At 55.0% G+C, this 24,364-nt stretch overlaps 9 protein-coding genes across 9 annotated transcripts; 7 read left to right on the top strand and 2 right to left on the bottom strand.

Annotated features, from left to right (window-relative positions):
- Positions 1–2,402: 2,402 nt before the first annotated feature.
- BGZ61DRAFT_377636 (triose-phosphate transporter family-domain-containing protein) lies at positions 2,403–5,030 on the top strand. Its single transcript, XM_046242578.1, has 3 exons — positions 2,403–3,398; positions 3,490–3,787; positions 3,855–5,030. The coding sequence occupies exons 1-3, from the start codon at positions 2,607–2,609 to the stop codon at positions 4,700–4,702; spliced, it is 1,938 nt and encodes a 645-aa protein (XP_046111741.1). The 5' UTR covers positions 2,403–2,606; the 3' UTR covers positions 4,703–5,030.
- A 6-nt stretch (positions 5,031–5,036) lies between these two features.
- BGZ61DRAFT_437340 (uncharacterized protein) lies at positions 5,037–6,478 on the bottom strand. The gene has a single exon (XM_046244111.1). The coding sequence runs from the start codon at positions 6,252–6,254 to the stop codon at positions 5,211–5,213; it is 1,044 nt and encodes a 347-aa protein (XP_046111740.1). The 5' UTR covers positions 6,255–6,478; the 3' UTR covers positions 5,037–5,210.
- An 835-nt stretch (positions 6,479–7,313) lies between these two features.
- BGZ61DRAFT_437338 (uncharacterized protein) lies at positions 7,314–8,271 on the top strand. The gene has a single exon (XM_046244110.1). It carries the CDS (start codon positions 7,569–7,571, stop codon positions 7,977–7,979), a length of 411 nt encoding a protein of 136 aa, XP_046111739.1. The 5' UTR covers positions 7,314–7,568; the 3' UTR covers positions 7,980–8,271.
- Positions 8,272–9,341: 1,070 nt separating this feature from the next.
- BGZ61DRAFT_511645 (6-phosphogluconate dehydrogenase) lies at positions 9,342–11,541 on the top strand (the record flags this gene model as incomplete). Its single annotated transcript, XM_046252130.1, has 5 exons — positions 9,342–9,392; positions 9,495–9,622; positions 9,686–10,241; positions 10,303–10,737; positions 10,794–11,541. 5 exons carry the CDS (start codon positions 9,342–9,344, stop codon positions 11,232–11,234), a joined length of 1,611 nt encoding a protein of 536 aa, XP_046111738.1. The 3' UTR covers positions 11,235–11,541.
- Positions 11,542–11,929: 388 nt separating this feature from the next.
- Positions 11,930–14,194, top strand: BGZ61DRAFT_336785 (uncharacterized protein; the record flags this gene model as incomplete). Its single annotated transcript, XM_046238993.1, has 3 exons — positions 11,930–11,971; positions 12,027–12,293; positions 12,344–14,194. 3 exons carry the CDS (start codon positions 11,930–11,932, stop codon positions 14,192–14,194), a joined length of 2,160 nt encoding a protein of 719 aa, XP_046111737.1.
- Positions 14,195–15,198: 1,004 nt separating this feature from the next.
- Positions 15,199–16,033, top strand: BGZ61DRAFT_525158 (uncharacterized protein; the record flags this gene model as incomplete). Its single annotated transcript, XM_046252714.1, has 2 exons — positions 15,199–15,279; positions 15,338–16,033. The coding sequence occupies 2 exons, from the start codon at positions 15,199–15,201 to the stop codon at positions 16,031–16,033; spliced, it is 777 nt and encodes a 258-aa protein (XP_046111736.1).
- Positions 16,034–16,623: 590 nt separating this feature from the next.
- Positions 16,624–18,176, bottom strand: BGZ61DRAFT_337131 (glycoside hydrolase superfamily; the record flags this gene model as incomplete). The annotated part of the gene is made up of 3 exons (XM_046239027.1): positions 16,624–17,671; positions 17,724–17,822; positions 17,872–18,176. The coding sequence occupies 3 exons, from the start codon at positions 18,174–18,176 to the stop codon at positions 16,624–16,626; spliced, it is 1,452 nt and encodes a 483-aa protein (XP_046111735.1).
- A 2,719-nt stretch (positions 18,177–20,895) lies between these two features.
- BGZ61DRAFT_437330 (uncharacterized protein) lies at positions 20,896–21,757 on the top strand. The gene has a single exon (XM_046244109.1). The coding sequence runs from the start codon at positions 21,192–21,194 to the stop codon at positions 21,492–21,494; it is 303 nt and encodes a 100-aa protein (XP_046111734.1). The 5' UTR covers positions 20,896–21,191; the 3' UTR covers positions 21,495–21,757.
- BGZ61DRAFT_525156 (uncharacterized protein) lies at positions 21,494–23,595 on the top strand (the record flags this gene model as incomplete). Its single annotated transcript, XM_046252713.1, has 5 exons — positions 21,494–21,766; positions 21,820–21,887; positions 21,941–22,101; positions 22,156–22,931; positions 22,984–23,595. 5 exons carry the CDS (start codon positions 21,494–21,496, stop codon positions 23,593–23,595), a joined length of 1,890 nt encoding a protein of 629 aa, XP_046111733.1.
- Between the last annotated feature and the right edge of the window lie 769 nt (positions 23,596–24,364).

The raw sequence follows: 24,364 nt of genomic DNA, 5'->3' as shown, positions 1-24,364 counted from the left end.
TGTGGCTGTGGTCATAGTTTCTGATTATTACGACTCGTAGGTGTTGTTCCCGCGTATACATCTGCTAGATACCCAGTGCAATATTTCAGTGCAACAATTGGTGTAGATTCGTGGAAGTGGAAGTGTCTCTCCTGTCCGTGTCCCAATATGGCAGCCCGTGGTCATTGCGAACCTCTGCTTGGAGAGAAGTTCACGCTTTCAAACCAGACGGCTCAATACGGACTAGACTAGCCTGATTTCCGGTGAGAGATGCACACCTTCGCATGAAGTAGAAGTGAGGCATGTATTCATCTTCTCTCCTCGAACCTTCTCCCTGACTTTTAGGTCAGAAAATGACGACGAAGCAGCATACTGGGGAGGACTCAAGCCAAAGTTTGCCTAATTACGGGATACAAGCCTCGGCGATAACGCTATTGCCCCACTCATTTCAAAGCGGTAAGCATATAACTACCTATACTTAACCAATTACCTGCAAACTCAACAGTTGTGCCTTTAAGTCGGATCTTGCTTTGAAGAGCCTAGTTGACCTACGACTATATATTGCAACAGAAACGTGTGGTAGACAGAGACTTTTTGACACGATATCCCGTGACAAGCACGACATGTTTGAGCTCTACCCTCAACATGGATAGCACCAGCGGTGACTGAACATCTTCTGTGGCTTCAGGGAGGATGAAGGGACATGTTGGCATCTTGATGATGACGTAGCAGACAAGGACGAAACGGCGTTTGAACTTCTTGTCTCTGAATTCCACGAGAGGAGAATTGAGACAAGCTAATGACGGAAACGTTGACCATGACGTGGGACCCAAGTTAACCAAATTGTCAGTTAGCACCTTGGCCATCTGAGGGACGGAAGTCTCACGCAGGACCCCAAGGGTCGATCATTGAGAGCCAAACTACACAAACGTTTAATAGTGATGACGGAACTACCATCACAACGCTTGAATTAGTGAATGGCTCGGTCCACTTTGTCCTCCATAGTCTGTGTCTACTACGTAGTAAGTCAACTGTCCACATCCTCGTATCCGAGAGATGATGTCTATGGCCTCGGATGGGGCGGCAGACACAAGGTAACTACGTCACTGGAAGCGGATCGTCTGTCTCGGAGGCCGTTCGGTGGATGGAAGGGAAGGGAGAATCGAATCGATGGATGGACAGGGATTGCTGGAGTACATAGAAAAGGTTCTTTTGCCAAGACTCAATTGAGATCAATGGTTGCCTGCGCCGTAATTGACTTCGCATCCTGGGACAGGCCTCCAAGCACCGCTCGGGAGCTCGGTGGACGGAGCGTTTGGCCAAATTAGAGGCCGAAGTTTAGGGGTCCGGGGAACCACCAAATACCTAACGGGAGCCCTCGGACAGCGGCCCTAGCGATCAGACCCCCCTGAGCTGGGTGCTAGAGCTAAAGGGTCTGGTCCACTGCTCAATTTCGTATAAACATCAGGGATGAATATCAGAGGACACGCGACACTTGCACGTAAGGTCATACTACGTAGTAATAATAAAGGGCGAGAAGACGCCATGGGACAAGGCTAAGCAAGAAAACAAAACTTGGAATCCAGCCCTACACGGATAGGGAGCACTCCGGCGTCTGGAGAGGGCAGAGGTGATGCCATACGTGGTAAGGCGCTTGGTTGATCTGAGCCGGCCGGTTGATCTAGCATTGGGCTTTGCGCAACATGTGACGGCTCGAGGTATTAGATGACCATCTGTGCGTCGTGTGACAGCTTTCTTCCTGATCCCGAGGGACAAATGCAACCCTGGTTAGGGCTCTATAGTCAGTCGCTTCCCCGCAGGTGGCTTCGGGGGTGACCGCCAGTTGGGTTAGGGGATTGTAATGGAAGGCATCTGGACGGCGGGATTATGCTCTGGGCATGCAGTTATAAACAACTTATCAGGGAGGTAAATCGCTTGACAGAGCAAAATGGCAGCGACGGCAGTGCGCCAAGAAAGACACGGTCCACATTTCATCTGGCTTTGGGGGAGAAGCAGATCCAAGTCGGCGTCATCAGCATCGTCGTCATCGTCAGCAGCGCCAGAATCACAACCGTCAGTGTGAGCGTCAGTGTCAGTGTCAGTGTGTCAACACCAGTACCAGGACCAGCCCGAGCCCACTGGAAAGAGTCCAACAATCGCCAACGCCATCAAGAGTCCGTCGAGACTCCAACGCAAGCCACCAATTCTCTCCCCCAAAAGCGCGGCAGCAGGTATCTTGGTGGTGTCCTGGTGTCCAGGTGGCCACTCTTCCTTGCCCGTCTCAGGTACTAGCTCGCTCCACGCGACCCAATACTCAAACGCCTCCTCCACTCAACGTGTGGACTGCCGGCCTACCGAGCGACCACCGAGCGCTCTACTGCAACTGATAACTGATCCGAACTGAACCTGCTCGGCGGCCAGCAGTCAACCAACCAGCCCGGTCCAGCCAGCGCCAGTCCAGACCCCCTACGGTCCGTACCTGTCCAGGCGACCCAGCGAGCCCCGTAGCGTCCCCCGGTCCCCCAGTCCCGCGCCAGCGCGAGTGCCAGGAGATCTCCCTCTATCGCTCTATTGAGCCGTCCCCGTCCAAGGCATTCGACAAGACCTATTAATGCTCCATTCCCATCATGCCCGCGCCTCACCCCCAGTCCACCGCCAGACCATCATCACCATCTCCATCCTCTCCGTCCTCCGAGTCCTCTGAGTCCTCGCGTTCCACCTCTCCCGATCTCTCCGTCTTTCCCGCCAGCTCTAACCACAACACCCCTTCTCGTCTCCATCCGCAATCGATACCGCCCCCCTCGGCGACTCCGACCAGTTCAACCACCCCTAGCCAGTCCTCGGCCGCCTTGCGAACTCCATTCGGTTCATCATCCTCATCTTCAGCGGCAACAGCACCCCCAGAAACAGCAGATATAGGCTCCAGAACTGGTCACGCAGCAGCCGGCCCGTCGTCTTATGCCGCCCGGTCGTCCCTGACCGACGACGAAACAGACGACGAGATCGAGATGGAGCCCATCGGCGGCCATCGCCGCCGCCGGAGCAGCCTGGCGGACAGCCAGCCGGGCCCTTCCAGATCACGCACACCCATTTCCGGCATCGGAAACGCCCCCAAGATCTCCGAGGAGGGCACCAGTGTTGGCGGCTTTGCGAACCGTAGCGATGACTCCGGAGACGAGAGCTACACCGACGAGGATCATCTACAGGATGACGAGGAGACGGGCTTGACGACAAAGGGGAAGCGCAGGAGGCAGAAGAAGCGCCAGAGGAATACCCAGCTGGACCAGCGCGTTGCCAGAGAGAAGAACACCATTTCCGCCGACGAGCGCAAGGAGGCCGACAAGGATGTTTTCAAGAGATTGGTCGTCAATGGAGTCTTGATCCTCCTTTGGTACATCTTTTCGCTATCCATCTCATTGGTACGCTTCAATCTCTTCCCCTCTGCCCATTTTGCGCCGGCGCAGTTCCCCCACGTCACCCTGAGTAGATGTACTAACATGGCAAACACAGTACAATAAGTGGATGTTCGCGAAAGACCACCTCAACTTCGCCTTCCCCCTCTTTACCACATGCATGCATATGGTGGTGCAGTTCATCCTGTCCGGTGTCGTCCTCTACTTCGTGCCGAGCCTACGACCGAATCACAGGCACAATTCAGATCTGGGAAGTTCCAGGCGCGATTCGGAATCCAACCCTGGCATGACCAAGATGTTCTACCTCACGAGGATCGGACCATGTGGTGCCGCTACAGGTCTGGACATTGGCTTGGGCAACACCTCTCTCAAGTTCATTAGCCTCACCTTCTACAGTATGCCTTTCTCCTCCTATTCATCTCCTCCCCATTCACTGTTCACTGGTATCTGACCTGACTCTAGCCATGTGTAAATCATCCTCCCTCGCCTTCGTTCTCATCTTCGCCTTCATGTTCCGCCTCGAAACCCCGACCTGGCGTCTAGTCGCCATCATCGCAACCATGACCCTCGGTGTCGTTCTCATGGTCTTTGGCGAAGTTGAATTCAAACTCGGCGGTTTTGCCCTCGTCATCTCCGCCGCCCTCTTCTCCGGCTTCCGCTGGAGCCTGACCCAGATCCTCCTCCTCCGCAACCCTTCGACATCCAATCCCTTCTCAAGCATATTCTACCTCACGCCAGTCATGTTCGTTGTTCTCCTTGCCCTCGCAATCCCCGTCGAAGGCTTCGGAAACCTCATCGGGGGATTCAAGATCCTCAGCAACGAGTGGGGTGCCGTCCTCGCGCCCCTTTTCCTCCTCTTCCCCGGCTGCTTGGCCTTCTGCATGACTGCCGCCGAGTTCGCCCTGCTGCAGCGCACCTCCGTCGTGACCCTTTCCATTGCCGGCATCTTCAAGGAGGTCGTCACCATCTCCGCCGCTTCCCTCGTCTTCCACGACCACTTGACCCTAATCAACTTCATCGGCCTGCTCACCACCCTAGCCGCCATCATTGCCTACAACTACATCAAAATTACAAAAATGCGCCAGGATGCTCAACACAAAGTACACGACCGCCACATCACCACGGAGGATGACGGTAGCAGCAGCAGCGACATTGACGAAGACCGCGAAGACCCCCGCGAGGAATCTGCTGGACTCCTGCACCTTAGTGAGGATCGACATGACACCCTCGTCACCTCCGACGGTGACTTCCAGCCTCTGCTCGAGCCGCTAACGGCCTCGGACGAGCACCGGGCTCGACGACTGGACTGAATGTCCTCGTGACGTATTATTTTGGATAGTTCCTCTTTACACAGCATTGTTCATCGGGCGCAACATGACCTCGGAATCACATTGTTTTTATATCTTGTATTAAGTAAACTAGGCATCATGTGAAGGATAAACGGACGGAATCGATAGACGGGATGGGTTGTATCTGGGGGTTGGCTACTTTACATGGGCAGTGGAAGAAGACAAGTCAACATTGTATAGGTTGGAGAGATGGATTAGAGAGTCTGGCATGCTTTGGCACATGCGCAGCATCACCGAGATACCCAATACTAGTTTCACATAACTTTGGATGTCAATTACTTGGTTGTCTCTCGTGTGCGTATAATATATGTTCTCCATTGTCCAGTCTTTCTACCAGTCTGCCAGTGCCGTGCAGTCTGTTGCTATGTTTTAAATTATATTCTCCGGGCCGGGTATGCCAGAGCCGATCCCAACGCCAAACGCCACGAGATAAAACAACAATGGGTGCCCCATCCCATCTCATCGCCGCCTAACCCAACAACCGTAATCCATTCTTTGTTTTCTGACCAGGCTTGGTCACTCCCCCACCACCAACGGGACCCAGGCTGGGCTCGTAACCGCCACTAGCACCACCACCACCATTCCCGTTCCCGTTTCCGCCCTTCTTCTTGTTGTGCTTCTTGCCCCTGTCCTTGTCCTTGGCATTGGAGACTTTGATCTCGGTGTTGGCCTTTCGGATCACGACCGGGTGGCTCTGGATGTACTTGCCGTTCATCTCCTTGGCGGCCTGGAAGAAGTCGTCGGCGTCGCTGAAGCTGACGAAGCCGAAACCCTTGGATTTGGCAGTGCGCTTGTCGCGGATGACGCGAGCCTTCTGGACGGATTTCCACCGTGTGAAGGCCTTGAGGAGGGCCTCGTCAGTTGTTTCACCAGCAAGGTTACCCACGAAGAGACGCAGGTGTGAGGGATCCCACTCAAGGAGCGTGTCGTCGGTCCACTTCTTGCCGCCGCCCTCGCGGACAACGGTTTTCTTGCGATCGGTGCTGTTGGACACGGCGGCGGGTTGGGGCTCTGGCTTTGGCGAGTCGGTGCTGGGCTTGCCGTCTTTGGGATCCCTGCTCACGTAGGCGCTCTGCCACTGCGCAATCTGGGCCGCCATGTCGGGGTCGTAGTCGCTCTGGGCAGGGCCAGTACCCGGCATGGGGAAGGGGTTTCGGATCTGGGGAGCGCCATAGCTCTGGGGTCCGTAGCTTTGAGGTCCCGCGCTTTGAGGTCCGTAGCTTTGTGCCTGTGTCTGCATCTGCTGCTGCGGCGCGTACGACGTTACTCCGCCGGGCGCGGGGCCGCTCTGGTAGGAGGAATAGGACGAGCCATATTGCGTGGCTGATGCGGCGGGTGCGGCCGAGTAGCTCGAGGGCCCTGCGTAGGAGGGAGGCGCGTTGGCGTAGGAGGGCGCGGCGTATGAGGGTGCGGCGGCCTGGGTCGAGGGAGTGAAAGCTGGTTTGAAACCAGACTTGGAGGCTGGGGGTCTCGCGGGGAGGTTGTTGATGCCTGGAGGGGGAGGGTACGCCATGATGAATAGAGCGACAAAGATGGATGGTCTGCGGTTTTGTGTAAGAACGTACCTTGAGCCTTGTGCTGCTCAAAGTTCCTCTCTGCAATTGCCTGTGCGTGCTACCAGCTCTCGTTGTGGTGGCGTTACTGTGTTGTTGGTTGATATCGTGGAGAATCACTGGCGATGGAGGTTGCAGAAATGACGATAACTGGATGAGTTAGCCTGCCACCCAAGCCTTTGGGCCTTAGCCTCGGTCGGTGGACAATTTTTTTTGGCTCGGTGAGCGGTGAGGCACTGGTCACGTGCGCCTGGACATCGGGGTTGTTTAATCACCTCTCCGACCTCATGTCGATGCGGGTGTAAGAGTGAAAGGAATTTTTCCATGATGCGCGGAAAAAGCTTGTGAGATATCCCCCATGGGACTGAGAATTATCCAGATTGCGTGAATAACATTGCACGTTGCTATCGTAACCTCCAAGCGGACGCTGAAATGATGCTTGCAACAATTTCCACACTGACACAAATGGCTCCATCACAATTCACACTCTGCAACAGTGCAACCTACCTGCATCCAAGTTCCCAGAAGCGGTCCAGTCCTGGGTGGAAGATCGGCTCGTGGGGCATAGGAAGAGGAGAGGATGGACGGATTTATTTGAAATCAAGGACGACCATTATCCCGCAAGGCACATGGAAGAAAGAGTCCGATACATGAGGCATGATGAACAACCTCCTCCGCATATAGGTGCTTTTAGGCTGGTCTCGTCGGACATACTTTGGGGGTGGGGGCCGCGGGGCTCATGGCATCCAAGTTGGGCAGTTTTTGGAGCTCACCAAGAAGCCGTTACGTTGGGAAGAGCGCAGTTCTGCAGATGAAGTCCAAAGATTGGCCACGGGGAAGTTAACAACCCCTCCAACCCCTCACCTTGCTGGGGGTGATTCTGACACCGGCGGCTAATCGGTGAAGACCGAGTTGTTGGAGGGGCCGGGAGAGGCCTTTATTCGGTCTGCCATCAAGTGGATTGGAGGGGTTGGAGTGGGTGGCCTGTCTAGATATGTCCCTGCACCCGCTACCATGCCTCATCATGAAGCTCGCAGTTTCGTGCTGCTTACCTAGTCTGTCCTGCCTCGTCCCGCTCGGCGAGCGACTTCGGACGTTAAGGCTGGGATGCATGAACTCGGCGCCCTCGCCGCGCGCCGCCGTATCATTTTCCGGATTTAATTCCGGTGGAGCTCCTCCTCTCTAGTGGCGGAGGTGAAGGGGGGTCCTGCGGAGTTGACGCATCCCACCGCAAGCCATGCTCTACCACGTTCCTGGGCTGGCGTTAACTGTCCATGGCTGTCTACTGGCCAACTGGACCTTGGACCGCCTGGCTCCGTCATGGCCTTCCTTGGCTGAGCAAGGTGTGCTGTGCGGCCTTTTCTGGCCCCTCCTCGGCCGTCTCGGTTCGGCTTCGCGCCTGGTTCGTCCCGTCAGAGCTCAGGGCGCGCGTTGGGGCTCGGGCTACTGTCCGACGGGGGACTCGATTGGCACGGCAGTGGCAAGGCGGCCCTGGAGACCCATTGAGAGGCCCCAACAGTCGGACAGCCTCAGTTCGTGGACGGCGGAATCCCAACGGGGCAAACCACGGCGACGGTGGAAGACTGTGGAAGTCGGAATGGTTAGATAATGTAGGTATTCATGTACATTACTTGTCCGCCGCGCAGACGCCCATGCTTGGGCATGCTTGGGGGAGTCCCTGTTGAGTTGTTGTGTAGTGCGGGCAATCTTCCCGCCCCTCCAAGCCTCCAGCCAGTGATAATCATCTCCTCGGGATGGGCCAAGGAGATATCCCCCGCGGGATCATCGGGATGGATGGGGTTGGTTGGAGGTGTTTTTTTTTTTCTTCCTTTGGGGCAGCAACGCCACGCTACACCGGGGAATTCAGGGCATTAGTAAGGTCAAACATGGGGGTTCAATGCCCCAGGATTGACTCCTGACGAAACACGGCCGCGGCGCAGCCGGATGCTGCTTCTAACAGCGCATGTTTTGCCTGAGTCACGGCGTCGCTCCGGAGCACAGAACTCCGTGACCCGGAGATGTTGTAGGGAGATGAGGGGGGAAATCCGTCGTCGAGCTGGGATCCAATAGACGTGGGGCCTGGAACTCGGTCGGTGGCTACTGGACACCTCCTGCGAAGTAGCCTCGTCTCGCAGGCACTAGGGCGGCGGGAGGGGCATCAGTCATGATGATGATGGGCCATGCCAGCAAGGGTGCAATGCCATGCCTTGTGAACTACGTAGGTAGTACATGATGGTGATATACACAGGACATGGTCTATCAAAAACGGCCGCTGGATGATGACTGAATACAGCATCAGCAGCATACAGCACAAGCTCTCGACGACGGACAGCTCGGCAGGGAAAGGAAGATGAGGCAGGAATTAACAAGCAACCCCCACCGTTTGTAAGCATCCATCCAAACCCCCATCTTAGATGCTAGTGCTCGATGATTGGGGACTGAGCCCGCGTCTAAAAGGTAAATGTGCTATGTAAGAGCACCACCTTTTGGTCGTCGGCGCAGTGATGACGATAGTGGGACCCCGCCAATGCGTGTGGGTGCCCGCTTTTCTTGGCGCGTCCGGTCAAACCAGAGACGTCCCGAGCGACAGTTCCATCTGCGATTTGCAGGTTGAGGTGAGCGACGGACAGCATGGATGAGGTACGTAGTACGTACTGACTCCGTCTGCGCCGTGTCTCGCTGAGCGAGTAGGGCCAAGTGTCCGTGGCCGTGGCCGTGACCCGTAGCCCGTAACCATGTCCGTCGCCTGCTTGCGCTCGCCGCTCTTACCTATATTTCTCCTCCTTCCTCCCCAGGCCTTGATATTTCTCTCGTGAACCCTCTCCTCTCCTCCTTTCTCTCTCTTCTTTTTTTTCTTCCTCCTCAAACCTCCAACCACCGACTCCTCTTCCAAACCACCGTCGCATCCATTCAAACTTGCCCATCATGTCTGGCCCCGTGTAAGTCCATCGCTCGATCTCTCTCCAACAGCTCCCACCACCCCTCATCATCTCGCTGGTTTTACCCCACCACCCCGCCCCAGAGTTCATGTCGCTGCTCTGCCGGCCATGCCTCAATTCGCGCACGCCGAGCGCTGCAAATCGCGAGAAATCCTCGCGGTGAGCTTGCGATCGTGGCCGTAGTGTCGACGGCGTTGAAAAATCCCCCGTTGTGGACGTGGCTCATGGTCTCGAGGCAGCGCCCGTCTTGCAAATCTCAAGCTAGGCGGCGCCCAACACCCCGCCTCTCCTTCAACACCAACGTCATTTTCTGGTGCGGCTACTCAAGATGGGAATCATACTGACTCTGTTCCCAGCGCGGATCTGGGCCTCATTGGCCTTGCTGTCATGTAAGTTAATACCCCGTCTCTACTCCTCACTCCCCTCGCCCTGCGTGCTGACAGCTCTCATAGGGGACAGAACCTCATCCTGAACATGGCCGACCATGGTTTCACCATCTGCGCCTTCAACCGAACCGTCTCCAAGGTCGACCGATTCCTCGAGAACGAGGCCAAGGGCACCTCCGTTGTTGGTGCTCAGTCCGTCGAGGAGTTCGTCAGCAAGCTGAAGTCTCCCCGCCGTGTCATGCTCCTCGTCCAGGCCGGCTCTGCTGTCGATGACTGGATTGAGAAGCTTCTGCCCCTCCTCGACACCGGTGACATCATCATTGACGGTGGTAACTCTCACTTCCCTGACTCCAACCGCCGCTCTCGATACCTTGCTGGCAAGGGAATCCGATTCGTCGGCTCCGGTGTTTCCGGTGGTGAGGAGGGCGCCCGATATGGCCCCTCCATGATGCCCGGTGGTAACGAGGAGGCCTGGCCTCACATCAAGGACATCTTCCAGGGCATCGCCGCCAAGAGCGACGGTGAGGCCTGCTGTGAGTGGGTTGGCGACGAGGGTGCTGGTCACTACGTCAAGATGGTCCACAACGGTATTGAGTACGGTGATATGCAGCTCATTTGCGAGGTATGGCAATCCCGCATAACTACTTTGCACCGCGCGCCTGGCACTAACCAACCGACTCTAGGCCTACGATATCATGAAGCGTGGCCTCGGTCTTTCCAACAAGGAGATTGGTGACGTTTTCACCAAGTGGAACAAGGGTGTCCTGGACTCTTTCCTGATCGAGATCACCCGCGACATCATGTACTTCAACGATGAGGATGGTACCCCTCTCGTCGAGAAGATCCTCGACAAGGCCGGCCAGAAGGGAACTGGCAAGTGGACTGCCGTTAACGCCCTGGACCTGGGCATGCCCGTCACTCTGATTGCCGAGGCTGTCCTCGCCCGATGCTTGTCCAGCATCAAGGATGAGCGTGCCGCTGCCTCCACCAAGCTTGAGTTCATCAGCCGCACCACTAAATTCGAGGGCGACAAGGAGCAGTTCCTTGAGGACCTTGAGCAGGCTCTCTACGCCTCCAAGATTATCTCGTACGCCCAGGGCTTCATGCTCATGCAGGAGGTAAGATAGCCGTGCCCCAAACTCCATGTGTGCCACAAACTAATAGGTCATCGTAGGCTGCCAAGGAGTACAAGTGGAAGCTCAACAAGCCCTCCATCGCCCTCATGTGGCGTGGTGGTTGCATTATCCGATCCGTCTTCCTCAAGGACATCACCTCTGCTTACCGCAAGGAGCCTGAGCTGCAGAACCTTCTCTTCGACGAGTTCTTCAACAAGGCTATCCACAAGGCCCAGCCCGGCTGGAGAGACGTTGTCGCCAAGGCTGCCCTTCTGGGTATCCCCACTCCCGCTTTCTCTACCGCTCTGTCCTGGTTCGACGGTTACCGCACCAAGGACCTTCCCGCCAACCTTCTCCAGGCCCAGCGTGATTACTTCGGTGCTCACACCTTCCGCATCAAGCCCGAGAACGCCAGCGAGAAGTACCCCATTGACACTGACATCCACGTCAACTGGACCGGCCGTGGTGGCAACGTGTCGGCTTCTACCTACCAGGCATAAAGGCTTGGCGAGTAGAAGGCGATGGGAGGAGGAGGGTAAATATGCCAGATCAATCGGTGTCTGGTAACTGCGTCATGCGAGTAGGCTTTTGAATAGGTACGCAGGGAATACTGGCGCTGCACTGGGTAATGGGCTTGAATGGGCTGGATTTAGAATGCTCAGGAGGAAGAACTTGAAATCCTGCAGCTTATTCGTAAAATAACAAAAAATGACAATCATGACAATCATGACGAGACTGCTTCGTGCATGATTGTGAGGGTATGAAATGTGACAAATGATGACTTGGCGTAAACGGGGTTTGAACAACACGAACTAGTAATTGAAGGATCAACTAGGCGAAACCATGAGCTCATGAGCAGCCCGGTGTGTTTGAGCTCTGAAGCTCGCGGCAAGGCTCTTCGATTGGTGTTGAGGCTGGACCCGCTTTTCGGCGCCGCCCTCCTCCGCGACTATTGGTCAGGCATCCACAGCCTTGTCGCGAGAAGTTTGGAGCCGCGCCAGGACATTGTCGTTCGCTCTGTCAAACTACATCTCATCACTCGTTGCGCCGCCCCATCCCATCGCCACCATCCGGCCCCTCACCTCGTCGCTACCCCATCAACGAGGCCCTTCAATAGCGTGCGACTCCCCGCAGGCGTCAATCGCGAGGCCTGACCCGTGGACACGCTGTCCCCCCGACCGCGACGACCGTCACCATGGCTCAACCCGATCCCAGCCAGGGCGTCCCCCAGGACCTCGTACGTGCAGATACGCACCGATGACCGTCGCAATTCGTCGCTGACCCTCTTCTAGATCCCCCATGTCCACCTCATTTCATCCTTTCGATACCCGGCGATGCCCCGACTCGACCTTAACGAGGTGGCCAAGTGGCTTATGAGTGCTCCCCAAGTCGCGCGAGATCGAGCTCCCTTCTTCTGGACATACCTCGACAAGCCCACCGACGGCACAATTCTTCTCACCTGGCAGCCCCTGCAGCGCCTAGGTACCAACTTCGCGACCGATGGCTTCGTGTGGGCGCCTCCTGAGCAGATCTACAAGCACGACCTAGGCAATGGACTGGTAGGTTTACAAACTTAGCTCGCCGACCATGCATGCTAATAGTATAACAGATGCTGGAAATCTACTACCAAAAAGCCGGTTACATCCCCGGTGAACAGTTCGCCCTTCATGCCCGACGACGATTCCGACTAGTCCCCGTCCCCGGGCATCCCAACCCTCCTCAGCCGGACGTCAGCCTCTTCGTCGTGCATTATGGGCCTGCCGAGCCTAACGACCGAGTCCCCATCTCGATGATTCCATTTGATGAGCGGATCAACAACCTCATGTCGCAGCGCCACTTCCTGCAAAGAGCTGGCCAGATTCGTCGCAAGGAGTTCATGCTTTCGGATCGAGTCAACTGGCCCACGCTTCCAGACCCCACTCGCCAGCAGGTCGCACCACAGATGGTTCCCCGTGGGGTTCCTCAACAGATGGCTTATCCTCCTCAGCCTCCCCAGGGACCTCCGGCTAAGCGTGCAAGGCACGCTGCTAGCCAAGGACAGCAGGCGGCTGTTTCTGGGATGCCTCAGTTGGATGCTGCATTCGATGACGACGAGGATGTCTCGAGGGGCGACATGTTTGATCATCTCACTCCCAGAGAGATCTCATTGAGCCGATATCAGCAGAATCATGAGTGGATGGAGGAGATCCTATCTTCTCCTTACAGAATCAGCCAGATTACCCCTGCAGACCTCAACCTGGGCTTCAAGGGTGAGTTGGCTTCGTTGACTGAGGGCATTTTCCAAGCGCAGGGCTACGATGCATTCAGCTCGGTGCCCGACAAGCCTTACATTGGCCGTCTGGATGCTGGCCAGGCGGACGAATTCCGCAAGCGTGTCAATGAGCATTTGGACTCTACCAAAGCAGAGATTGAAAAGATGCAAGCCGCCCATGCCGAGGCTCTTGCCAAATTCAAAGTGAGCTCGCTCCTGAACAGCAAGGAGAAGGAGCTCAGAGGCGTGGTTGAGAGCACTGGGTCCGAGGTTTGGAGACTCGAGGGCCGACTGGACCCCCACGATGAAGACGCCGGGCCCCGTCCTACCACTAAGAAGACGATTGATCAGATTGTTGCGGAAGTTGAGACTTCCACCGGTCGAAAGGTTGAGGCCAAGTCGTCAATTTCCCGTGTTCAAGAAGGCGGCTATCAGGCGCCAGCGCCGGCGCCGGTGCCAGCCACGCAGCTGTCACGACAGCCTTCTCAGTCCGGCTCGCAAAACAGCGGCGTCTTGGTTGGCGAGTCAGATATCGATATGGGCAACACCGCTGCTGGACTGCTGGACCAGATGGGAACAGGACTCTCGGCCACTTCTACCCCTGTGAACAACTTCCCTACACCTCAGCCTCAACTATCAGCCGCTCATTCGGGCGCGGCTACTCCATCCAATGCCAATGTCCGGTCACCTGCTGCCCTGCAGGCCGCTGCTCACCAAGGGACTGGCGGCGTTGATGTGGCCATGGGCGGGACTGACGAACCGGCGAAGGGGTCGACTGGAACTGCACCCGACCAAGGCACAGGTAGTGGAGACTGGGTCGTGGTTCCTAAAGGCGGAGCGACCCCAGACCCAAATGCTCCGGCGGCCACAACCGCGTCCATGGCTGGAACAGCGTCGGCCACGGAAGACAGCGAAGCAGCCAGGCAAGCCCCTGGGTCTAACAAGGCGCCGTCGGCTGCCGCAACGCCAGCTGTCACAGATGGCGGCTCTGTGTCATTCGATCAGAACGACTTCAGTTCCCTGGGCGACCTCGACACCGCCGGGGATGCCCTAGCTGGGTTCGATGGCCCAACCCTGGATGGGTCTGCGGGCGAGCTTGGCGATGGTCTAGATCTAAACATGGACATGGAGGACTCCGCCTTCGGTGATGCTTTCCACGGGGTCGAAACCTCGGGCACTCCAGCGGAAGGCCAGGGGCAAGACATGTAGGGCTTGTTATGATCCTTGGTGACACGCCGCATGGCAGTAATGGAAGCAGCAGTAACAGGGCACATCACAAGTCAACAGTCTAGACTTCAAAGGACGCGCCTTTCACTGCTGTGTGGGTCGAAGACGGGGGGGCTTTGAGTGATGTTGAAACGATGGAGAATGGCGCGGTGTGTCAGAGGTGTCTGTTTTGATGCCTGACACGGTTGTGTTTTTTTTTTTGCCGTTTGTACGAGTCGTTTTTCGATGCTGTACCTAGTTTTCTGTAGAATACGGGCCGGGGAAATTTGAACAAGGGGTCTCTTGTCTGAAGTTCGGTGTAGCGAGTGGAGTTGTGACAAGTTCGTCGTGAACGCGATTTACCTCGTGTGTCACCAGTATCCTGCCCAGACAACATTCCCAGCTCGCGGCTTACGCCAAGGGAGCAACCGGCAGGATTGAGCGCGCCGTTACATTCGGCTGGATGCCGAGTGCTTAAACGTTATGCGGCGAGACGAGACGAGGCGAGTCAGTTTGATCGCCGCGAACCAGGGGTTTGTTATGGTTGTGTCAGGGTTTCAAAGTTGTCATCCGGCTGGTCGCCGAAACACGGCCCTGAAAGATGCTCTCCGGGCTGAAAAGCATGAGCGTCACAGCTACAAGGGACGAAATATCCAGACCTGTCACGTCGCAGATCATGGAGAACCGTGTTGCCCGTTGTCCGTGGGGAGCCGAGGCCGGGGCAGCTTGGCTTGTCAGGAGTTCATTCCTGGGATGGTGTGTTGGCTGCTTTCTTGACTTATATGCTATTGCTGCATCGCCGCTTTTCTCAGGATTATCCAACAACCGTTCTTTACTGGTTCTTTTCTTCACGGCTGCTGGCAGCATTTTTAATTTCTACCTTCCTTACGTGGCTGTCGGGGTTTTGACTGAAGCGCTGGCGCTGTTCCTAATTGCTGCTGAATCTCGATACCATCCTTCAAAGCGACTTTCTTTAATATTTTGTTTTGTTTTATTGTTTATTCACGATGAATTCATCACTTCGATGGTTGGTCATGATGATGGGTGCGTCGACCGCTGTGGCCCAGTTGATCAGCACACCTAACGCGGTAATAACTGGAATCTCCCACTCCCGGTCCTCAGACCATTCTCTCTAACTGTCACCAGGCCATTGGGTTCGACGAAGAGGCCACCAAGGTGACTCTCCCCTTTGAGACGCTCTCTTCTGCAACGGGGACCGGCAGCCCTGCTTTGGGCTTGCTGCCATCGCTTGGTCTCGACAAAGACAGATCCAACGGCTCAGCAACTCAAAACACGGTTATTGCGAAGCCGACCGGAGGGATTGTACCGGTGATCAACCCAGTCATCACAGCATCGATGCCTCGCAATGGGACTGCGGAGGCCACGAGGTCTGGCTATGCTGGCACGAATGGCTCAGGTGTTACACCCACCAGGGCCGGTACTACCCCATCAGGGACCAACTCTGCTGGTAATTCTGAAGAGTCTGGAGGTTCGGGTTCTGGATCAGGGGATAAATCAAACGGCGGCGGTGACGATGGCGGTTCAAACAACGACAACGGGGGTAATAAGGACGGTGGGAGCGACAACGGGAAGAGTGACAGTGACGAAAGCGGCTCAGGAAACAGCAATGATGGCTCGAATTCCGGAAACTCTGGGAATTCAGCCGGTGGCATCTCAACGACATTTGCGAGTATCACACTCGTCGCGGGAGAAACGCTTGCGCAAACATCAGCGTCTGCAACAGGCACCCCTTCTAGTGTCACATCCCTGGGACAGAGATCGACTCCAAACTTCGTACTTGGTTTGGGCGTGTTGGTTGCGAGTGCCTTTTTGTTTGGATAGGCAAGGATCACGGGTTTGATGCTGGCCAAGTGCCTTTGATCTCTTTCAACAACTCTGTGGCGATGGAGTTTAGAGACAGGGTCAGATCGACAGTACACTTGCCCATATTATTAGAGTACGGCTATTCTCACCCAGGTGTAAGTTCATACACCCAAGCCTCCGCTAAACAAATGTACCAACCATGCGTGCAATCAAAAAGTACGACCTTGGGTTAAAGGCTTATTACCTTCATTATCAAATCTGACACAATAAACAAAATAACGTATTCCTGGGGTATCAATACTGAGAATTGGTCTTATTAAAATCTCGATTCCTAAATCGCTTAATTACGCATCGTCACAATTATATTTGAGACCGAGTCATCTCGTTGTGTTACAAACGTAATGTGTACGTGTGTGAATAACACTCTATTGTCTATAGAAGGGTCATTATCAAAACCTCGTATATAGTTAAAAGACAAAATCTAATGCTTCGTCGGACTCTATCACTGAAAAATCAAAACGGGGATATCTAGAGAACGAGAGATGTTGATACCGATGCCAATGCCATGAAAATGCGTACAGAAACCAAACCACTCAAACGAAGCGTTACTAGGGCATGCCCGCCTTGATGTTGGCGTACACACTGACAGGGTACGACAGCATGTTCTGGGTCATGTCCAAAGTGCCCATCTTGGCTGCGACATTCCTCACGATGCTGAGGCCGCCCGTCTTGTCGCCGCTGGCCTCCCAGTACATGGCACCGCCGAGGCCCTTGGTGTTGATGTAGGTCGCCTTCTGTTTGGCTGTGGCAATGTTCTCGTAGGTGATGTACTCCTTCGTCGTGGAGTTGTAAGACCACGCTGCTATAGCCTGGGTGTTGACAACGACTTTGTCGCCAGGGCGTGGCAGGTCTTTGAAGAGGTAGATGCCATCCGTTGTGGTTCCTCCAACCATAGAGCCACCACCGACACCGCTGAAGGGCTTACCGGGGCCGGTAGTCTTAGCAAAGGAACGTCCATATAGAGGCATGCCGAGGATGATCTTGCTCGCGGCGATGCCCTTGGCCATGTAGTCGGTGACAGCCTGGTCAGTGTTGAACGGGGTGGCCTTGGGGTTGGCCTTGGAAGGATAGACGTTGGCCTGCTGACCCGTGAGGGTATCCCAGGATCCGGAGTAGTCGTAAGCCATAAGGTGCCAGGCGTCGATGTACTTGTTCATCCCTGCCAGGTCCATCATGTTGTAGTTCGCTGGGCCGGCCGATGTGGCAACGGTGATGATGAAGCGGTAATTCAGCTTGTTCTTGGTCGAATAAGCATCCAGCGCAGCCCTGAGTTCCTTCAGGAGGGATACATAGTTGGCTGCCTCAGTAGCGCTGGCAGGGTACTCCCAATCGATATCGATTCCGTCAAAGCCCCAGTCGGCAAGCAGCTTTACGGCAGACGAGACGAAGTTCTTGCGATATGAGACATTGGCAGCAACGGGAGCGAACTTGTAAGACCATGTCCAGCCACCAATAGACAGCAGAGTCTTGAAATTGCGGTACTTCTTCTTGAGAATGTAGAGTTGCTTGACGCAGCCGTAGGCGTTGTTTCCGGTTTCCGACCAAGAGTCGGTGCTGTAGTGCTTCTCCAAGTCGGCATAGGAATCAGATGTTTTCCTTCACCACAAGGTCAGAGAGGATTGTCAACGTGAGTCTTGAGGGCACTTACACCGTGCCGTCTGAACCAATATCCAGGAAGGAATAAAGGAGATGGGTGACTTTATCCGCCGTGATATTCTGAGGCTGGAAGTTGCCACCATAGATACCCCTGGACCTTATCAATGCTGTGTATTTAATGCTATGGGTTGATGACATACCAGTTTGTGAAGTAGAGGACGTTTCTTTTCGTCGTAGCCCTGAGCTCGAGGGAGTTATCCTCAACCAATTCCGTGTCTTCATCATCGGGAAGAGGCAGGTCCGCTGCTTCGGGCACAAACAAGTCGACAGCCACCACTGGGTCGGCAGTGGTAGCCAATTGCTGGACAACGGTAGCAGTGGAGGTCTCAGTAACCGTGGTAGTGATGTGCTTGTGGCGGACGCCATGGTCCCGTAGGGCCAGTCCAGGAGCAGCGAGGACGGTCTGCGCCAGAAGAGGCGCGGTGGTGAGAAGTAGTCGAAGCATGGTGATTGCGATTCTGAGTGTGATGGGTGAAGCAGGATGGCAAATCGAAGACAACGGGCCGACGAGGGCTTCTTATGAGAACCCGATGATGCGGTCTGAGTCTAAACTGGCGTGGTGTGTGTATTCCTCGTGGTGGATAAGACAGGGTGCGGAAGAGCGTGTCTGCAATGGCGTAGCTTGGACTCCAAGCATGGGTTCCCAACCTTCGGGTCTGGAACGAAGATACTCGAGGAGGGCTGGGGATCTCGGAGAGCTGCGAAGCCGTTCAACAACCACTTCAGAGAATGTGACGGAGAAGAAGGCGGTATCAGATGGCGCACATCAGATTATGATACGGCCAACACACTTGGTGCTTTTCGAGGATGGAGAAACAAGCAGGCTCACGGAGACACCATAAACACGGGGGGCTTGCGGCAGACTTATTAGTCCGTCTGAAGGTTCCCGCCGATGAGAGAGCCGTTGGCGCCAGATTCCACGCGACAGCAAGCAGTCTACGCCGCGCGTCAACAACAGCTCCAGCTGTGATCTCGGGCAGAAGTGAAATAGAGTCCGCAGGGCCTGAAAAGGCAATGCCGCTCTCCACATGGGTCGGGGAGGCTGAGGGAGCCATCTCGATCGAGTAGAGCGTCAGCTGAGACTGTGACGCCAAAACGTGGGCATGTCGGCGTGTCTGTGGTGGGAAGCAAGGAATGCACCAGTGACTAGAGTGTCTGAGAGTGTCTAGAATGTTCAGAATCAATGGTCTCGACGCTACGACGCACGGGAAGGGCTCAGACGTCCAAACTGGTCTTAGATTGCGCCTTGGTGATGAAAGGGACTCGTGATGTTAGTGTAAAGTGACTAATTGGGATATTCAAGGGTCAACCTAGAGTTAGATCAAGTGGCACCGACGATGTAGACGCCATCCAGGGGTCTAGCGTAGTTACTGAACGCCCGTTGGTCCTGCGTTTAATTACACCTGTATAGAATTCATCTTCTGTCAACTCTCAAATACAATACAATCCCTTCTGTTGCGAATTTGCCATCTTGGGCAGTCAACTACCGACTCATTCATCATCCCCCTTCATCCACATCACGAAACGATCCCTGTCAGCAACACACTCATTATTCGCCCTCAAATACCTTCCAACTCTAAAGCTGCCCTCCAAGTAACACAAAATTGCTGTAAATATCACCCCGAGGCCCTCCACGGCCCATAGTCTAGCCACAGTCTCACTGTCCCGGTGCCCTCGCGCACCTTGACTTGCGCTCCAGGTGGAGGAAATTGACTGCCTCGGTGGCGCAACCAGGTATTGCCAAGGTCAGACGGCAAATACAAGATGGGATTCTAGTGCAGTCCTGTCCAGATAAGACACATTTTGCGCTCGGTCCAGACTTTGCCAAGCGTCGTTGCTTTGGCGGGATCATCCCTGAGGGCGCGGCCTTCTAAGTTCTCCTTGCACGCGATCCCCGGCAACGCGATGGGTTATTCCGTCAATGACAAAGGGCAAAAAATTAATAGTCGGCATTCCATCACGGGATCATCTTGGAGGAAAAAAATCACATCTCCCAGACTCCCTAGCTGAGGGTGAACTCCCTAGCTGAAGGTGAACTCCCTAGCTGAGGGTGAATAGCTCAAACACGCGCGTCCCGAGCTTCTTCTTAGCACAAATAATTGAGTGTTCAGCTTCTCTCAGGCCAGCGCTAGTCGAAGCCACCATCGATAGTCGAACTTCGCGCCGGGAGTTGGAATTGACCACTCGCATGTTCCATTCCATCTCCCCTTTGTTGGATTGCGGGTCTCACCAAGAAGCCCCTTTCTTCCTGTTCCCGATTGGGCTATCGCAGCTCTGGGCTTGTCCGAGCCGAGACACTCGCACGAGTGGACGAAGTGCCTCATTGCGCCTCATTGCGCCGGTGCAAGCGTCCTGAACTTGACGTCCACTCTTTGGAGTCAATCCTTAACTTAGAGTCAATCCTCGGTTGCCAGTTCCAGCCACTTGACAGAATTCGCCTGCAAGGTCACAGGAGCAATGACGTGGCGGTAGTTAGTGTCTTACACCCGGTTAATTCCCATATCCCGGTAGCTGTAGGTAATGACATTCTTTTCGTCCCAATTGCAATGGTGATAACTCGGGGATTTCCGTATTGGGAGTATTTAATGTATCGAGCAGTTAGAACTTGGCCATGGACCTAGCAGAATATCGGACGCGGCGAGGTGGAGCATTCGCCATGAATATTGCGCGCATGACCCGTTATTCGTTTCCAGGAGGCTGGTGACCTGGCGGTAGACTTGAAGGTGAGCCATTTTAGGCAAGTGGTAAGTTGAAGCCAAATGGCGAGTGTATTTAACCAGTGATTTAACCAACACGAGTGTGGCTGGGGGGATCGGGACTCTATCAGCAGACAAGGTGAATGATGCCCAACGGGAATCTTTCGGATGGATCCAACGGCGACCGGGATGGATATCAATCAGATGGGTATTGATTGAGTAACGGATTGGACTAATTCCCATATGATGCAGGGTAAATGACGTCCAAAGTTGTCTGTATTTGTTGTCTGCAGGCGGAGATTGTCTCACTCCAACGCTTCAACAAAGGATACGCACAAAGAATGCAGCGAGGAGCTGATCCTCACCTTGAATTAATCACATGTTATCGCCACGATGCATATCCAGTTTCAATGCATGCCCAGTCTTAATGCTGCCCAACCTCTCACCTCTCAAGTTCCTCCTCCCCCACACTCTTTCTAGAAGCCTGTCCATCACGAACCAACCCCGGATCTAAGCCACCGCCACGCTTCCCAAAACGCCGTTGCCTGGCCGGACCACCCCGGGCGGCTCCGTGATGCTCCGCCCCGGCCGCGGAGCCTCACCTCCTCATTCGCCGTGTCCGGTTGGGCGCCGCTACGGGGATAAATCAGCCCCAATCTGCAACCCCCAGCGCCTGCTCACATGAACATCGTAGCGAGGCGTAGGCGCTCCTTCGGGTACGAGCGGTACGATGACGTTCCCGCGGGCCCAATGATTGTCTCGATATGACATTGGCGAGCTGGGTACCCTTGTTGCTTATGTCTTGGCTCTCCAGCTATCAGCTCCTCATAAAGAAGACGTGCGACCCGCTTCTAAACCTGATGGATCTCTGCTTTGGAAGAAAAAAAGATCGACCTCCATCGACTCTCGTCTCATTACGTAGATCTACTACGTGCTTGTTTCCATCATCACCACCCCCACAATCCATGTCTCCACGAGTCGCTGCCCGTCGTAGCAGGGTGGCTCTTCTTGTTAACTTTCGCAAGCCTATGCTGTCGGACTTCGACGGCAACACGCGACCTCCTTAATGGGTCTTGTACACCACGGTTTAGATCTTTTCAACTACGATCAGCGAGTCTGTTCTAGTCAAGTCCTCATCCCCAAAGACGGCACCCCTTCAAACATCGAGTATGACGAGTATGTCGTCTACAAGAAGCCCGAAGAACTGGAATCTGGGCCGCAAAAGGATTCCCCTGGAGAGGGAGAGGAGCACATCGTCCATCATTTCACACGAGATGATGCGTCGGGCACCACCCTGTTCGATCTAGCATTCCGCCATGGCTTCCTCCTGGATCGTAATGTATGTTTTTTTCAACAAGAGCTAGATACCTGATCCAGTTACTGACTTGTTAGGGCGAATTTCGTAGGCCAGACGGCACGGAATCTCCCTCGGCCCGCATGGAAGGTCGGATCCGCAGAGTGTACGTCCGCGATACACCATGTTCCGTTGAATACGATTAACTGACTGGCTTAGCATCTGCTTCAAACGCAGGACACCCGCAGATGGCGGTCGGGATATCCTCAGCATGACTGTGGGCGACCTGGCCGCCATGAATTTGCACCCGGCGACTCTCCAGTACTCGACCCGTACGACAACGGAGTCGCGGTTTTGGTCCAAAGACAGATCTGAACTGAGTAAGTGCATGAGGAGTGAATTCATGCTTGTAACTCGCGCTTACAATGATCCAGGTGTGATTCTGTCGTTTTCTGAAATGCCAAGGACGCCTTGCGATTTCCTTTCCATGACGTACAACGTCCACACTCGTTCTGCCACCATCTTGGTCCGGCAGTCGTGGGAACCCAGGAGGCACAACCTCGACGACCTCGATGAGTACGACCATCGTCTGGAGTCATGCCGAGCTCACTGGGCCCACCCGCTCATCATGCCGGTCGTGCTTCTTCAGGTGCAGTTTATGCGCTGCGAAGAAGCCGTCTCCGACAACAACATGAACGTGGCCGCCCTGGAACACGACGTCAGCAACGTGGCCGGCTTCGACACCGAGGAACCGTCCCCCTTCCGCCTGAGACGGCAGATGAGCAGGGACGAGAACGGCAAGGTCACCTGGGGCCCCATGACCATGGCGAACCTCATGAAGCGGGCGCACGAGGTGTTGAAGGACACCATCAAGCTGCTCGACACGATCCGCTGGATGGAGCGCGCCGTCAAGGTCCTGATCTTGGCCGGCGACGAGCTCGCCGAGCGCATGGGGAGCTCGCCTCAGTTCGGCCAGGACCTCAGCATGTTGAGCCCCCTGATCTTGGATCCGGAGCGAGGCCTTCCCGTGAGCCCAGTGCTCCCTCCGACTTTCCGGGTCCAGGTTCCGGACGGAGAAATAGACGGCGACTCGCTGGGCTCGCACTGGCACGAAATCAGGCAGTACCTCGATGGATTGCTGCGGCTTTGCATGGGCCTTGAAACCGATAGGCGTATGTCTGAGGCTCGGTGCCGTGCGCAGATCGACATGGTAAGTTACTCCTGAATCACACCTGTTCAAAAGCACCGCTAACACGCCTTAGATCTACAGTAAGATGGCTCAGGAAGACAACGTGCTGAATGCTCGCATGGCGGTGGCGTCTTCTCGAGACAGCTCCGCCATGAAGGCTCTGGCTGTCATCACCGCCGTCTTCCTCCCCGGCGAGTTCCTCAGCAGCCTGTTCGGCATGTCCATGTTCGACTGGCTCGGTCCCGACGAGGAGGACGAAGGGTCAAGCGCAAGTTCAAACGATGGCGTGGGCAACGTCAAGCGCTTCAGCCAGAGCTTCTGGGTCTTCTGGGCCGTAGCAATCCCCGTGACTGTCTTCATCCTCGTCGTGTGGCGCGCGTGGTGGGTGACGCAAGACCGGTACTTCCGGCGACACCTCTCGCACGAGCTCAGTGAGGAGCGGTTCTGGACCGCCGACGGCATGCCTCGCAACTTGGACAATAGCTTCGTGCACGACTTCTTCTACCTGTCGGCGCGGCGCGACGAGAAGGCCCGCGTGCATGAGGAGCTGCCCGACCTCGAAGCCATGGACTCGATGATGAAGGACGGGAGCGAGAGTGGCCCGGCACGCAGTGCGAGCATGAGACAGCGGCAGATCATGGAGGCGAGAATGTGGAGTATGAATCAGCGGTCGACGGCTGTGTGAGTGTGACACGGCTATTGGGTTGTGAGAGACAGAATGTGAGAGACGGACTGTGAGAGACGGACTGTGAGAGGTTGAATAGTGGATATACATGGGACGTCGTTTATTTCCCCCCGAGTATCTCAGTACATTAGTCTATAACTTGCTTTTGGAAACGTCAGATTGTTTTTCTCTGCGCTAATTGAGCTATCCATTGATCCTTAGAGTATCCTTTGCGTCCACAAACAGTCTTGTTGAGGCGGGTCTCTGTTCATATTTCACATACACCAAAGTCTAGATATTACAGGATATTCATTATGCCATACGACAACATAAAGTATGTTCAGTCAATCTCGTTGCCGTGGACCTTTTCAAAGAGAACCCCTCCCTCGGTCCAGAGTTGCTTCTCTCCTATTGCATCCCCAACTTCTCCTTCATCATTACAACCAACTTCCACTTCAGCTCCTCTCTCCTGCTCCTCTCCCCCCTTCCCTTCCTCCAACAACCCCATATTCCGGAGAGTCCTCCTACAATACTCCACTCCGACTTTGGCCCTTTTCAATTTGTTGTCCATCCTCTTACACTTGTTGCACTTCCCCTGCACCTTTCGCGACATGAGGCCATGCGGCTTGCGTGTTCGGCAGCCGAATGGCAACTTGCCCAGCGCGTGGTCCTGGGCGGTGTTGCATCGCCTGACGCGCCGGCCCCAAACGTGGTGCGTACAGGAGAATATTGAGCGTGTATAAACACACATAGCCGGAGTGTCTACTATTGAGTATTTTTGTGTATGATT

This window comes from Ilyonectria robusta (assembly GCF_021365365.1).
Source record: "Ilyonectria robusta strain PMI_751 chromosome Unknown BGZ61scaffold_1, whole genome shotgun sequence".
Classification (NCBI taxonomy): domain Eukaryota; kingdom Fungi; phylum Ascomycota; class Sordariomycetes; order Hypocreales; family Nectriaceae; genus Ilyonectria; species Ilyonectria robusta.
The sequence above is the reverse complement of the archived record's forward strand: the minus strand, read 5'-3'. Positions and strand labels throughout refer to the sequence as shown.